General features: G+C 49.1%; 2 protein-coding genes across 9 annotated transcripts in view; one reads left to right on the plus strand and one right to left on the minus strand.

Moving 5' to 3' along the window:
• SLC38A6 (solute carrier family 38 member 6) overlaps window positions 1-1,117 on the minus strand; it is a 100,690-nt gene extending 99,573 nt beyond the window's left edge. For 2 of the 8 annotated variants that reach the window (XR_007243603.1, XR_007243602.1), the window contains exon 1: window positions 791-994. Coding sequence is in view for 4 of the 8 variants with exons in the window: in XM_048485831.1 (XP_048341788.1) it covers window positions 791-913 (123 nt within the window). In the remaining 4 variants the exon portion in view is untranslated. Of the gene's footprint in view, window positions 1-790 lie in introns of all 8 variants that reach the window. The other 6 variants (XM_048485831.1, XM_048485834.1, XR_007243605.1 and 3 more) reach the window with 5 other exon arrangements.
• On the plus strand, window positions 873-13,068 carry TRMT5 (tRNA methyltransferase 5). Its single transcript, XM_048485836.1, has 5 exons — window positions 873-1,109; window positions 6,083-6,738; window positions 8,121-8,248; window positions 10,383-11,028; window positions 12,778-13,068. Exons 1-5 carry the CDS (start codon window positions 1,105-1,107, stop codon window positions 12,864-12,866), a joined length of 1,524 nt encoding a protein of 507 aa, XP_048341793.1. The 5' UTR covers window positions 873-1,104; the 3' UTR covers window positions 12,867-13,068.
• The last annotated feature ends 2,044 nt before the right edge of the window (window positions 13,069-15,112 follow it).

The following is a 15,112-nucleotide window of genomic DNA, read 5'->3' on the forward strand; positions in this document are numbered from 1 at the left end:
ACTCGGACCAGGAGTAATGGGTTCAAGGGGAAGGAAAAGAGATTCCGCCTAAACATAGGAATAGAATAGGCTAAATAAATGAATAAATAAGCAAGCAAGCTGTGGGATCCAGGTTCAAATCCCATGTGAGCCAACTGAATGGAATAGGGCTAAATAAATGGATGAATAAATAAGTAAGCTGTGGGATCCGGGTTCAAATCCCACCTGAGCCAACTGACTGGAATAGAATAGTCTAAATGAATGAATGAGCAAGCAAGTAAGCAAGCAAGCTGTGGGATCCAGGATCAAATCTCACTAGAGCCAATTGAATGAATGGAACAAGCTAAATAAACGAATGAATAAATAAGTAAGTAAGCTGTGGGATCCAGGTTCAAATCCCATCTGAGCCAACTGACTGGAATAGAATAGTCTAAATGAACGAATGAATGAATAAGCAAGCAAGCTGTGGGATCCAGGTTCAAAACTCACTAGAGCCAATTGAATAGAACAGGGCTAAATAAATGGATGAATAAATAAGTAAGCTGTGGGATCCGGGTTCAAATCCCACCTGAGCCAACTGACTGGAATAGAATAGTCTAAAATGAATGAATGAATAAGCAAGCCAGCTGTGGGATCCAGGTCCAGATCCCACCTATGCCACGCACAGCCGCCTCTACTGCCCGCATCTCCCGGCCTACTCTGCAGGGCTGTTGTCAGGCGTGCCCCCCAACCTTGCAAAAAGGGAGGCTCGTTCCGTTGGGGGGCTTTTCCCCGCCCGCCCGCCGACCCCGGACCCAGCCCAGAGACGCACCCTGCAGCCGCCGGGGGTCTCGGGGGGCGCGAGCAGCGGGGCTCCCTCCTCCGACCAGGCCCAGCCCGGCGGCGGCCAGTTGAGGCTCCCGAGGCCCGGGCGCGGCGCCTCCTCCGGCTGCATGGCTCAAGGGAGACCCGTCCCTCCCGAGGGAGACGCCGCGGCGGAGAGGCCTGGAGGGCGGCGCCTCAGCCCGGGCTCCGAGGCCCGGCCCACAAGCAGGCGGCGCCGGCCGGCCTCTTCCCCTCACGCGGCGGCGGGCGGCGGCGGCGTCGCCTGACGATGAAGGCCGCGCCTTCGGGCCTGAGGCCGGCATGAGGTGAGGGGGCCGAGGAGGGTCGTCGGCGGGCCGCTCTCTCCCGACCTCTCAAACGGCTGAGGGGGACCGGAGCACGCTCGGGGCGGCTTTGCCAACTCTGGGTCTGGATATTCCGGGAGATTTGGGGGCAGTGCCGGGATGAGTGGCGTTTAGGGCACGGGGGGGGGGGGGGCTCTCTGTGAGGTATAATACCCTGCACCCCCCCCCCCTTTTCCAAAGCAGGCATTTTCCACCAGGAAAAGCGTTTTGCTTCAATAAAGAAGCGGTATTGGTCGTCTGAGGTGAGTTGTAGTTCCCGCCAATCTGCAGCTCCCGCCTGGAGGCTGGCAACCCTCCCGGGGGGAACTCTAGCTCGGATTTTAAGTCTGCAGCCTGGTTTGTTCAGTTGTCCTCCCAGGAGCTCAGAATGCAAATATTGCTTTGTTTATGGACAGTCTTCCACGCTTCCACGTACTGCTTCTCTTGTATGGATGTCCAGGTGTGTTTTTGTTTAGGTTGCCAACTCCAGGTTGGGAGACACCTGGAGGTTCTGGGAGTGGAATAGGATTGCCAGTCTCCAGGTGGCAGATCTCTTGGCAGGACACCTGGGATCCAGGTTATCGAGGCCAGTTCCTCTGGAGATGAAGGCTGCTTTGGAAGGTGGACCACCATACCTGAGTTCGAAACCAACCAAAGTCGGTTTGGGGTAGCCAGTTCAAGGTTGACTCAGCTTTTCACCCTTCCGAGGTTGGTAAAATGAGCACCCACCTTCCTGGAGGTAAAATGTAGATGACAATGGAAGGCAGTGGCAAACCACCCCATAAACATAGTCTGCCTAGTGCAGTGGTGGCAAACCTATGGCACTCCAGATGTTGATGGACTACAATTCCCAATTGGCCATGCTGGCAGGGGCTGATGGGAATTGTGGTCCATCAACATCTGGAGTGCCATAGGTTGGCCAATTGGCCGTGCTGGCAGGGGCTGATGGGAATTGCAGTCCATGAACATCTGGAGTGCCATAGGTTGGCCAATTGGCCATGCTGGCAGGGGCTGACGGGAATTGTGGTCCATCAACATCTGGAGTGCCATAGGTTTGCCATCACTGTCCTAGTGACATCACCCCATGGGTCAGTAATAACCCAGTACTTGTATAATCGACAAGTCATCAATCTCCATTGGAGACCTAGGAAAAATTAAACATTAATGAAATGACAGCATCCCGTGGCTCGTCAAACAAATATGAAATCGCTTCAACAAATTAACAAACCTTTAATTTGAACACAACAATTTTATATCGTTTAGAAATAAATAACACTTACAATTACTAACAGTGCCCAGTAAATAAAAACATAACATCTGGTTCACCAGATAAGCCTCTGCCACTCAGGAGGAGGAGTGGGGAATCAAACCCAGTTCTCTGGATTAGAATCGACCTGCTCTTAACCACTACACCATGCTGAAGCCTGAAAATTCCCTGGTATTACAGCTGATATCCAGACTACAGTGATCTGTCCCTCTGGAGAAAATGGCTGCGTTGGGAGATGGGCTGCCGGACAGTATAATCTCCATTAACTAAACTGCATCTTCATAAGAACATAAGAACAAGCCAGCTGGATCAGACCAGAGTCCATCTCGTCCAGCTCTCTGCTACTCGCAGTGGCCCACCAGGTGTCTTTGGGAGCTCACATGCAGGATGTGAAAGCAATGGCCTTCTGCTGCTGCTGCTCCTGAGCACCTGGACTGTTAAGGCATTTGCAATCTCAGATCAAAGAGGATCAAAATTGGTAGCCATAAATCGACTTCTCTTCCATAATTCTATCCAAGCCCCTTTTAAAGCTATCCAGGGTAGTGGCCATCACCACCTCCTGTGGCAGCATATTCCAAACACCAATCACACGTTGTATGAAGAAGTGTTTCCTTTTATTAGTCCTAATTCTTCCCCCCAGCATTTTCAATGAATGCCCCCTGGTTCTAGTATTGTGAGAAAGAGAGAAACATTTCTCTCTGTCCACATTTTATACCCCATGCATAATTTTGTAGACTTCAATCATATCCCCCCTCAGCCGCCTCCTCTCCAAACTAAAGAGTCCCAAACGCTGCAGCCTCTCCTCATAGGGAAGGTGCTCCAGTCCCTCAATCATCCTTGTTGCCCTTCTCTGCACTTTGTCTATCTCCTCAATATCCTTTTTGAGGTGCGGCGACCAGAACTGGACACAGTACTCCAAGTGCGGTCGCACCACTGCTTTATATAAGGGCATGACAATCCTTGCAGTTTTATTATCAACTCCTTTCCTAATTATCCCCAGCATAGGGTTTGCCTTTTTCACAGCTGCCATGCATTGAGTTGACATTCCCATGGAACTATCAACTAAGACGCCCAAATCCCTTTCCTGGTCTGTGACTTCCTGTCTAGCTCCTTCCTCCAGATCTCCAGGAATTCCCAACCTGAAGATGGCAACCCTGTTATACTGTACCTTGGCCCCAATGGGGAGCCAAAGTGGCTTATATCGTTCTCCTCTCCTCCGTTTTGTTCTTATAACAGCAACCCTGTGGAGGTTGGTGAAGCTGAGTGTGTGAGTCACCTGAGGAGCTTCAGCAGCAGAAGAGGTTCGCCCAGGGCCCGGGAGCAGCGTATGCCATATTTCTTTCCTTGACTTTACCCTCACATCAGCCCTGTGAGGTAGGCAAAGTGGAGACACTTGGGGGATGCGAGCCATTCCCCCACCTCCATGTTCAGTTGAGTCTCCCTTGTTGCAGCTCACTGGCTGACCATGCATTTCAAGGCTGCAAATTCAAACTTGTCAGTAGGCCTCTGGCTTCGATTTCTTCTGACAACGTTACCAGCAGAAATGATGAGAACATCAGCAGACATTGTGGCTGCTGGCCCTTTTAGATAAGGGCTTTTAGATGAGGAGGGTGGAGAGGAAAGACAGTGGAGTCATATCTGTGTGGCCTGAGGATTCCAAAGAAGGCCACGTCCACACAGGGAGCAGCAGTGGCGTAGTGGCTAAGAGCAGTGACTAAGAGCAAGTGCACTCTGATCTGGAGGAACCAGGTTTGATTCCCAGCTCGGCCGCTTGAGTTGTGGAGGCTTATCTGGGGAATTCAGATTAGCCTGTGCACTCCCACACACGCCAGCTGGGTGACCTTGGGCTTGTCACAGTTCCTCGGAGCCCTCTCAGCCCCACCTACCTTACAGGGTGTTTGTTGTGAGGGGGGAAGGGCAAGGAGATTGTAAGCCTGTTTGAGTCTCTTACAGGAGAGAAAGGGGGGATATAAATCCAAACTCCTCCTCCTCCTCCTCTTCTTCTTCTTCCTCTTCTTCTTCTTCTTTGCCCCAGGTTCTTGGGAAATGCTCTTGTTTTCCTGCTCCCCCACATCATAGCTCCTACATTTGTCCACCTTTTAGATTTCCTCTGGCTTCTTTCCAGACTTTCTCAAACCTGCTTTGTGTGAAATTCTGAGGCAAATCATACTAAGGCTAGGATACCATGTTGGTGGCAAAGACTTTTCTGCTGAGGCAGTCATTTTCACTGATCCTGTCCCTGTGTTGCTAATTTCTTCCCCCCACCACCAAGGGAGCAGCTTACAGCTTTTTAAAAAAAAAAACCAACATATCACTGTGGTAATGTTTAAAATCTGCACATCTGTTTCTCTGAATTCCCAACTTCCATTTTTTAGAAGAGTGGTTTCTAACCCCTTTCATTGCAGAGGTATAAGGGGAAAGGCATCTCTGTGCCATGAAGGAGCTAGGGTTACTTTTGAAAAGTGAAAGCTGGGAATTCAGTGAACCTTAAACATAGACTGTTCTTATGTTATATTGATATAACAATAGTCAGTTGCTGATTTTTTGAAAGGAGAAAGCCCCAATGGCTCGGGGGAGACGGAATGGTCACCGGTGGGGACTGGGGCAGGGAAACTGGAGAAGCCTTCCATGTAGATGTGCTGTTCCCAGTGCACTGTACTAGCAGACATAGGCCCCTTCCGCACACGCAAAACAATGCGTTTTCAAACCACTTTCACAACTGTTTGCAAGTGGATTTTGCCATTCCGCACAGCTTCAAAGAGCACCGAAAGCAGTTTGAAAGTGCATTATTCTGCATGTGCGGAATGAGCCATAATGTCAGGTCTCAGACCTTCAGCCAATAAACAAACTCTGGATTTGTGATCAGTAGTGTTTATTGAAAGGTAACAAAGCACCCAGCTTGAGAAAGCCAGTTCTGCCAGACCTGGCTTTTGCTAACCCAGTTATTCCCCAAAGAGTCCCCCCTCCCGTTTTCCCAAAGAATGTGTGGAAAGAGTTATTTTGGAGCTTAGGTGCCCCAAGGTCGGCGGTAGGAAGAGATCCAGCCACCTGGCTTGCCTACCTCCGCAGGGCAAGGGACACTTCCTGTTTTCCCCTGGGAGTAAACCACCAGAGTCAGCCTAGTTCTCTACAAGCGTGAAGCCATAAAGACCAAGGAAAGAAAAGAAGGAAAGTTCCATTATGAATATCAGGCTGGCTATATATATCTTGTAACAATTACATTGAAGTGAAAGTACATCTCCATCACCATAAGACCCTCCTGTCAATATAAATTGTTGCCAAAGCATTAAGCTGGGAATGCCCCTCAAATCACCAGAAACCATATAAGCCTTCCTTCATGTAGGTACTATCAAAGTCTTGGTGGAAATATCTTTAATTTGCTAGAGTGGGATGAGTAGTGTAGTGTTTTCTTCCTTCATTTTATCTGTACAACATCTCTGTGAAGGTCGGTCAGACTAAGAGCGAGGGGGTGCTGGCTGAGGCCCAGGGACATTCATGACTCTGTGGGAATTTGAATTGGGATCTTTCTGGTCCTTGTCCAACCCTCTAATCACCACACCACACTAGACTTGATGCAAATATAAATGATTTTATGAGAACAGCATGGCCACGCACGTTTGTAGGATTTCCTCTCTCTTTTAATGGAATGCTTACCTAATGTCTGTAAAATGAATTATTTCCCTTCTAGGATTTTCAAGCAATTAAACGGCTTCTTCGCTAGACTCCCGAAAACAAAAGCTTTTGGAACGACTGCATCAAATACATCACTTCCACCCATCTGGGCGCTTCGGGACCAGTCTTTCGATCGGTTGCCTGGATGTCTCTCAGCCGCTCAGAGAAATAATTTTGCCACCATGCCAGAGATGCTGGACAGTCAACCTGACCTTGACCTGTACGTACCTCACCCCAGAGTCCGTGGCATGACCACCCTGGACCGAGCCGCTTTCACAAAGCAGGTGGTCCTCCCAGCGCTCAAGGTTAAGAAAGACGCCCTTCAGAAAGTGGTGAAGTCTCTCAAAGGTGTCCTGCTCCAGCGCCCAGGTCTAAAGAGAATAGTTGACGATCTGGAAGGCGAAGATGAGAGGTTAATTTTGTTGGATCCTCACAAGATTCCTGCCGGTTCTTCATTGGCTGAAGCCCAGCAAGAGGTGTTGAAGAGCTTCAGCGTGAGCCCCGAGGTGCTCAGCTACAACCTGGAACTCACCTACGACAACTTCAAGGTGGAAGAAGTTCTACAAGCCGTGCTTCCTGAAGGCCAGGAAGTCACCACAGCCTTCAGCAGGATTGGCCATATAGCTCATTTGAATCTGAGAGACCATCAGCTGCCCTACAAGCATTTGATCGGTACGTATGTAAGACCGACCTCATTCAGTCAGTGGCGTAGGAGGTTAAGAGCTCGTGTATCTAATCTGGAGGAACCGGGTTTGATTCCCAGCTCTGCCGCCTGAGCTGTGGAGGCTTATCTGGGGAATTCAGATTAGCCTGTACACTCCCACACATGCCAGCTGGGTGACCTTGGGCTAGTCACAGCTTCTCGGAGCTCTCTCAGCCCCACCCACCTCACAGGGTGTTTGTTGTGAGGGGGGAAGGGCAAGGAGATTGTAAGCCCCTTTGAGTCTCCTACAGGAGAGAAAGGGAGGATATAAATCCAAACTCCTCCTCCTCCTCCTCCTCCTCCTCTTCTTCTTCTCCTCCTCCTCCTCCTCCTCCTCCTCCTCCTCATTCTGGTCACAATTCTCTCTCAATTCTCTCAGCCCATGTGGAGGCAAGCAATGGCAATCCATCTTTGAATGCCTCTTGTTTTGAAAGCCCTGTGGAATTGCTGTAAGTCAACTGTGACTTGATAGAAGAATTAGATTTATACCACACCTTTTCTTTCTGCAAGGAGACTCAAGGTGGCTTACAAGCTCCTTTCCCTTCCTCTCCTCACAACAGACACCTTGTCAGGCAGGTGGGGCTGAGAGAGTTCAGAGAGAATGGTGACTAGCCCAAAGTCACCCTGCAGGAATGTAGAAGTGCGGAAACACTTGGTTCACCAGATAAGCCTCTGCCACTCAGGTGGAGGAGTGGGGAATCAAACCTGGTTCTCCAGATTAGAATCCACCTGCTCTTAACCACTACGTCATGCTGGCTCTCTTCCAAGCACATCCAGTTTGGTGCACAGTGGATTTTTGGTAATTTGTGCTGAGCTGGATAGAAGAGCCACACCTTTGCAATAGGTAGCTTAACACATTTACACTGAAACTGTGTTTATCTCACAATACTAGAACCAGGGGGCATCCATTGAAAATGCTGGGGGGAAGAATTAGGACTAATACAAGGAAACACTTCTTCACGCAACGTGTGATTGGTGTTTGGAATATGCTGCCACAGGAGGTGGTGACGGCCACTAACCTGGATAGCTTTAAAAGGGGCTTGGACAGATTTATGGAGGAGAAGTCGATTTATGGCTACCAGTCTTGATCCTCCTTGATCTGAGATTGCAAATGCCATAGCAGACCAGGTGCTCAGGAGCAGCAGCAGCAGCAGAAGGCCATTGCTTTCACATCCTGCATGTGAGCTCCCAAAGGCACCTGGTGGGCCACTGTGAGTAGCAGAGAGCTGGACTAGATGGACTCTGGTCTGATCCAGCTGTCTTGTTCTTATGTTCTTATGTTTATAAAAGTAGTTCATTTCAAAACTTCTACAAGTTTCTATGATGTGCACTCGCACCCTCTGTCTTTCAGGCCAAGTGATCATCGACAAGAATCCAGGACTGACCTGCGCCGTGAATAAAACCAATATCATAGAAAGCGCCTATCGAAATTTTCAGATGGAGGTGCTAGCTGGAGAAGAAGCCAACATGATAACGAAGGTATGTGGCTGTTTGGCGGGGTTTTCTTGTCACAAGGGGAGTGTCAAAAGTCCAACGTTAAGAAAGCAGATGCAGCAAAGAGCAGACGTTGTGGAAAGCTGCAGTCTAGCACCTTGATGCTGTCTTCCTGTCAGATCCCCAGACTTGTTCTCAGATGTCCCGGTCTGGCCAGAATGAAATCACGGCTCTGTTCTTGGGGCTCTGGGAGGAAGACTGGAACTTAGTGGTGGCTGAATTTAAAGCTTTTAATCCCCCCCCCCCCCCCCCCGCCCCCAATCAAGGATGTTCATTAACACATACACAGATGTTGCTCCTAGAATTAGTTGGGAAAACTAATCTCTGCCTGTTTGGAAATGTGGTTGCTTTTCTATGCTCACTGATCACAGGTGTCAGACTTGCGGCCCTCCAGATGTTATGGACTACAGTTCCCCTCATCCCCTGCCAGCATCATGCTGGCAGGGGATGAGGGGAACTGTAGTCCATAACATCTGGAGGGCCGCGAGTTTGACATCTATGCCACTGATGATGCAAAATGAAGTCGCATTCAACTGGTGTTAATGCCTTCAAGGTTTCCAAGCCAAGAGACATTCAGAGGTGGTTTGCCTTTGCCTGCCTCCTGGACTTCCCTGTGGGCATCCCATCCAAATACTAACCAGGTCCGACTACCATGTGGTGTAGTGGTTAAGAGCAGTGGACTCTCTAATTTGGGGAACTGGGCTTGGTTCCCAACTCCTCCACGTGAAGCCTACTGGGTATCAAGCCCCTGTTCTGTATACAAATATAAGACTCTAGATTTCAAATCAGTAGCCTTTATTGACAGACATCGGTGTGGCTAAAAGAAGCCAGTTCTAAAGAACTGTCTTTAGGTACAACATTTTATCCCTGAGTTTCCCCCCACCCTCCCAACTTTGTCACCCCATATCAAAGGCAGAGTAAAACAAGACAGGAATATTACAGCCGTTAGGTTCTCAAGGCTGGTGTGAGGAGATAGCGCCAAGTGCCGGCACTGGGTATTCCTAATTCACTGCATGTTGCAAATCAGGGGAAAGCAAGAAACTGAAACTAAAGTAGAGTGAAGGCCCTTTAATATAACAGAGTACAAAGCCGCTTTGATGTCCGGAAGACTCTTCCCGACACCGGGGCAGTCGACGTTCTCTCAGAACTCCTTCAGCCCCCTCCACCTGCTTCACAGGGTGTCTGATGGGAGGAGAAGGGAAACCAGCTTGAAAGAGAAAATCAGGGTATAAAAACCAACTCTTCTTCTTGCGTAGCTTCCGAGATCTGATCAAATTGGAGTAGCGAGATTAGGGAACGTACCTGCTGCTTGATCTGTTTCCAGGCAACGGTTGCCTTTGTTTTGCATACAACAAGCACGACCCATATACCTGGTACCATTCCTAGAGAATGATGAACATTCTACGCTCAGAAATCAGTTCCCAAGTAGAAAACATAATGGAGGAGTGGGTACTTTTTACTGGAGAAACCTCCAAGTGGAAATGTTGCTAGAATAGCATGGGGAGAAGGACTTAAAAAAAAATTAAGAGTGGAAGATCCTGATTACAAATCTCTCAGGTCAAGAGGTCAGTTGGTCCTGAAGGTCCAATCGAGGACCTTGGATGTGCCCTGGAACGTCCCCTGCTGGCCACGGAGCTCAGCGAATGCAGAAGAGCTCTTCTTTTCTGTAACCAGCAGCAGCGAAGCCCGAAACATCTTTAGTTTTCTGATGTTTCTAATAGGCAGTCTAGATATATTCTTAGCTATAAGTGGAGAAGAAGAAGAGTTTGGATTTATATCCCCCCTTTCTCTCCTGTAAGGAGACTCAAAGGGGCTTAAGATCTCCTTTCCCTTCCCCCCCCCCACAATAAACACCCTGTGAGGTGGGTGGGGCTGAGAGAGCTCCGAAGAACTGTGACTAGCCCAAGGTCACCCAGCTGGCGTGTGTTGGAGTGCACAAGCTAATCTGGTTCCCCAGATAAGCCCCCACTGCTCAAGTGGCAGAGTGGGGAATCAAACCCAGTTCTCCAGATTAGAGTGCACCTGCTCTTAACCACAAGACCAGGTTTTGGGGTACGTCGCTCTTCTCAGGCTTTGACTGCAGAGAGATCATTTGAGCTCCCCTTTTGGCTTTTTGCAGGTAAAAGAACATTACATCACGTATGAATTCGATTTTTCCAAAGTCTACTGGAACCCCCGGCTCTGTACGGAGCACGCGCGCGTCGTCGGCCTCCTAAAGCCGGGAGACTTCCTCTTCGACGTCTTTGCAGGGGTGGGGCCTTTCGCCGTCCCGGCGGCGAAGAGGAACTGCGTTGTGTTCGCGAATGACCTCAACCCCGAATCCTACAGATGGCTGCAGCACAACTGCAAACTCAACAAGGTGGACCGGAAGGTCCAAACCTTCAACATGGACGGCCGGGACTTCCTGGAAGGGCCCGTGAGGCAAACGCTGATCCAGCAGCTCGCCTTGAAGGATCGGAAGCACGCCCTGCACATCGTCATGAACTTGCCGGCCATGGCGATCGAGTTCCTGGACGCCTTCAGGCACCTCTTGGCCGGTGGGACGGGCAGCGCCGACCTTCCCACGGTGCACTGCTACGGCTTCTCCAAGCACGACGACCCTGTGCGAGACGTGCAGGAGAGAGCAGAAGCCCGCTTGGGGACTTCCTTGGAGGGCTGCTGTTCTGTGGAGCTGGTGAGGAACGTGGCGCCCCATAAAGAAATGATGTGCATCAGCTTCCGCGTACCAGCTGAGGTGTTGTACAAGGAGCCGCCTTCAGGGGCAGGTACATTTACCGGCGGTGGGGGTGGGATTGCAGTGAGGATTTAGAATTTGTTACGCTTTGGAGCTCAGATGTGAGATTCCTAAACAACTATTCGAGGTGGGTTCTAGGTCTGGAGAGCAGCAGTGTAGTGATTAAGAGCAGGTACACTCGAATCTGGAGAACTGGGTTTGATTCCCCGCTCTGCCACTTGAGCTGTGGAGGCTTATCTGGTGAACCAGATTAGCTTGTGCACTCCCAACACATGCCAGCTGGGTGACCTTGGGCTAGTCACAGTTCTTCGGAGCTCTCTCAGCCCCACCCACCTCACAGGGTGTTTGTTGTGGGGGAGGAAGGGAAAGACATTTGTAAGCCCCTTTGAATCTCCTTACAGGAGAGAAAGGGGGGAGGGTATCAATCCAAACTCCTCTTCTTCTGGGTAGGGCTGCCAAGCCCTACAGTGGAGATAAGGGATGCCCCGCCCCCTCAGTCCCATTGTCGGCCGCTGGTGTTTTTTTTAATTCCACTTTGTGTACTAAGTGGCAAATGGTAGCTCTAGGAATTGCCAGGAGCTCTATGGTTTTACTGTAGACTCTCCAGCCAACCCCTAGAACGACCCTCTCCAATTTCAGTAAGAACTGCATTTTTTAAAAAAAGCTTTATCCTGCAACACTGCGTCCCTTGGCCAGCCCTCCCACTGGTTTCCAGGCACTGTCCAACAACCCCAGTTCTGGGAGATTTATCAGGGCCGCTTCAAGTGCCGTGAACTTTGACAACATCAGTGCTTCTGTGGAAGAAAGAGAATGAGAACCCCACAGATATGTCGCCTCTTGATTGCATGTGCCTTGGTTTTCATTGGTAAACCTGTTCTTGGAAGCCGCAGATGTTCGCCATTCTCTGCACTCATATATGAATTCATGTGGAGACATCACCCACCCGTGAACAGTATTCATGCTTCCTTTTCCCTACAGAGCAGCAGTGGCGTAGGAGGTTAAGAGCTCATGTATCTAATCTGGAGGAACCGGGTTTGATTCCCCGCTCTGCCGCCTGAGCTGTGGAGGCTTATCTGGGGAATTCAGATTAGCCTGTACACTCCCACACACACCAGCTGGGTGGCCTTGGGCTAGTCACAGCTTCTCGGAGCTCTCTCAGCCCCACCCACCTCACAGGGTGTTTGTTGTGAGGGGGGAAGGGCAAGGAGATTGTAAGCCCCTTTGAGTCTCCTGCAGGAGAGAAAGGGGGGATATAAATCTAACTCCTCCTCCTCCTCCTCCTCCTCCTCCTCCTCCTCCTCCTCCTCCTCTTCTTCTTCTTCTTCTTCTTCTTCTTCTTCTTCTTCTTCTTCTTCTTCTTCTTCTTCTTCTATGTGGAAACACCTTTCCTATAAGGCTCTTATAACATTTTAAAAATGTATTTACTGTATTATTAAATTTGTATCCCGCCTTATTGCCACAGGGCTCAGGGTGGGTCACAACACAAAAATATACAATCAATAAAACCGGTAAAATATTAAAAACAGTAAAAACAGGCAACGTCAAGTAAATAGCAACAGATGGCTACAGAGAATTCCAGTCCTTGTCACCACTTCTCCCCCCTCACCCCAGGGGCCGAAAGGAGTTGATCTTTCAATCCGGCTGGCTAGATGGAAAAGCCGGGTGGAGCAGCCAGGTCTTGCTGGCCCCATGGAATTATGGTGGCTCCTGCAGGGCCCTGGTCTCCCCTGGCAGGCGTTGCTCAATCTGCACGGACTTACCTGTTGTCTTCAACTTACAGGTGTGGATCACCAGCCTCAAGAGCCAGCCTCCAAACGTCCGCGCTCAAGTGAAGAGTCCCCAGAAGAAAAGGGGAAAGAGGCTCTTTAGGAGTCTTGGCACGTTAGAAGAAGGCCAAGCGGAACTTGAGTCCTTTCATTCGAAGTGGGTTTCCTCATAAGAAAAGCTGACATTTGTTTCTCAAAGTTTCATGCTGAGGCATTGCTATGTCCCCCCACCCCCCCACCATGACCGATGGTTGGAAGGGTCCATTCCTTTCACTCGAAAGTGGATTAAATTTTTTATTTTCCCATACTGTAGTAGCATCTTCTCTTACAATTGTGTGCACTCATTTCTCAAGCAATGAGAAACTTGCAGAGAAGTAACTCAACTGATTTTATTTCACCATCTTTATGTTTCCAGCCACAAAACTAGCAACAGCTTAGGGAGCTGGGGATGTTTAGTTTGGTGAAGAGAAGGTTAAGAGGTGACATGATAGCCATGGTTAGATATTTGAAGGGATCTCATGTTGGTGAGGGAGCGAGCTTGTTTTCTGCGGCTCCGGAGACTAGGACCAGGAGTCATGGGTTTCAAGGTGTAGGAAAAGACTGCCAGGCCACCTAAGCATCCGGAAGAACTTCCTGACAGGAAGGGCTGTTCGATAGTGGAAGGAACTACCTTGGAGAGTGGTGGAGTCTCCTTCTTTGGAGGTTTTTAAAGAGAGGCTGGATGGCCATTTGTCAGGAGTGCTTTGATCGTGTGTTCCTGCATTGCAGAGGGTTGGACTTGATGGCCCTTGGGGGTCTCTTCCAACTCTATGACTATGACCCACCTTAGATTTGGGGGGCAGGGTTCATTTTTGTGCGGGATGATCTTTCCCCGGGTCTCCTTGGAAAGAGGGTCTTAAGCCAAGCAGCAGAATTGACTCCATGATTTGGGCCGAATTCTTAAAGAGGATCTTTGCATTGGGCCTGACCCCAATCTCTGAGTAGGGCTCATAGCCTCTTGAAGGAAGAAATGATTTCTCCAGGCCGTCTTTTTCTAAGCTTAAGGTAGCTACTGAATCTCTGAGAAGACTGAGGCTACGTCTACTGCACTGGGACTCAAGTTTCAGTTAGCGATTGAGTCTTGAAAACACACTGGGGCACCGGGTCCCGATTCAGACCACAGCTGTGGTGTTAGAGGAGGTCTGAGATGATATATAGGACTGAGATGATATATATGAAGCCCTTAGAATGCTCTCAAAGGCTCTCTCTGAGGCCAGGAATAAAAGGAATAAAAGGAAACACTTCTTCACGCAGCGTGTGATTGGTGTTTGGAATATGCTGCCACAGGAGGTGGTGATGGCCACTAACCTTGATAGCTTTAAAAGGGGCTTGGACAGATTTATGGAGGAGAAGTCGATTTATGGCTACCAATCTTGATCCTCTTTGATCTGAGATTGCAAATGCCTTTACAGTCCAGGTGCTCGGGAGCAGCAGCCGCAGAAGGCCATTTCTTTCACATCCTGCATGTGAGCTCCCAAAGGCACCTGGTGGGCCACTGCGAGTAGCAGAGAGCTGGACTAGATGGACTCTGGTCTGATCCAGCTGGCTTGTTATTATGTTCTTATGACCAGGACCAGTCACATTAGCACGAAAGGCATTCCTTCATCAGGCTTGCAAAGGCAACCCGTTCTTTACCACATTGACAGAAACGGTCCCGCCCAGTCCTGCTGTCGTTTACCCTGTGCCGAAATGGAAACCTCAGAGGAACTGGATGTGTGCTGTAGAACCTGTGGCTTCTCCCTTCTAATGTTCAAGAATTACGATGTGCCACGCGGGACCCAAACCTCAGGGGCAAAACTGCACCCTCCCTTTGCAACCCAGACAAAAGCGCCCAGAGTTTGATTGTAAAGTTCAGTTACATATATCAAAAATCCACGTCGCAAATCAGGCTCAATTCCTTATTAGGTTTGTGAACTCAAATTCATAATCGTTATCTTCCAAAATACGCAATACGTACAAAGCGGGGCTTGCCATTATCAACCCAATTTTTCTGAATGGACTATATTGGATTACAAAAAAATTCTTGAATGGACCAATGAAAAGTTGAACTCCATTTGGAGAATACTTTGACTTATTACAAATTGTGGACTTGTATGCTTTGGAACTGAGTTCCTGAATAATAAGTTGTTATTTGTGTTCTGGTTGAAACAAATGAAATGAATGTGTTGACAATGAATTTGAGTTCATAAACCTAGGAAGGAATTGAGCCTGATTTGCGACGTGGATTTTTGATATATGTTTATGGTAGTTGCATGTCTGATGTTTATGTATTGATAAGTTCAATTACATGACAAGAAAATCCCCCCTCCC

This window comes from Sphaerodactylus townsendi, linkage group LG02, assembly GCF_021028975.2.
Source record: "Sphaerodactylus townsendi isolate TG3544 linkage group LG02, MPM_Stown_v2.3, whole genome shotgun sequence".
NCBI lineage: Eukaryota > Metazoa > Chordata > Lepidosauria > Squamata > Sphaerodactylidae > Sphaerodactylus > Sphaerodactylus townsendi.

Bases quoted from the DNA above. Each gene is read 5' to 3' on its own strand.
- TRMT5 (XM_048485836.1), top strand. The intron at 8,249-10,382 runs GTATGTGGCTGT...GGCTTTTTGCAG, and splicing joins AAGCCAACATGATAACGAAG to GTAAAAGAACATTACATCAC. The intron at 11,029-12,777 runs GTACATTTACCG...TTCAACTTACAG, and splicing joins GGAGCCGCCTTCAGGGGCAG to GTGTGGATCACCAGCCTCAA.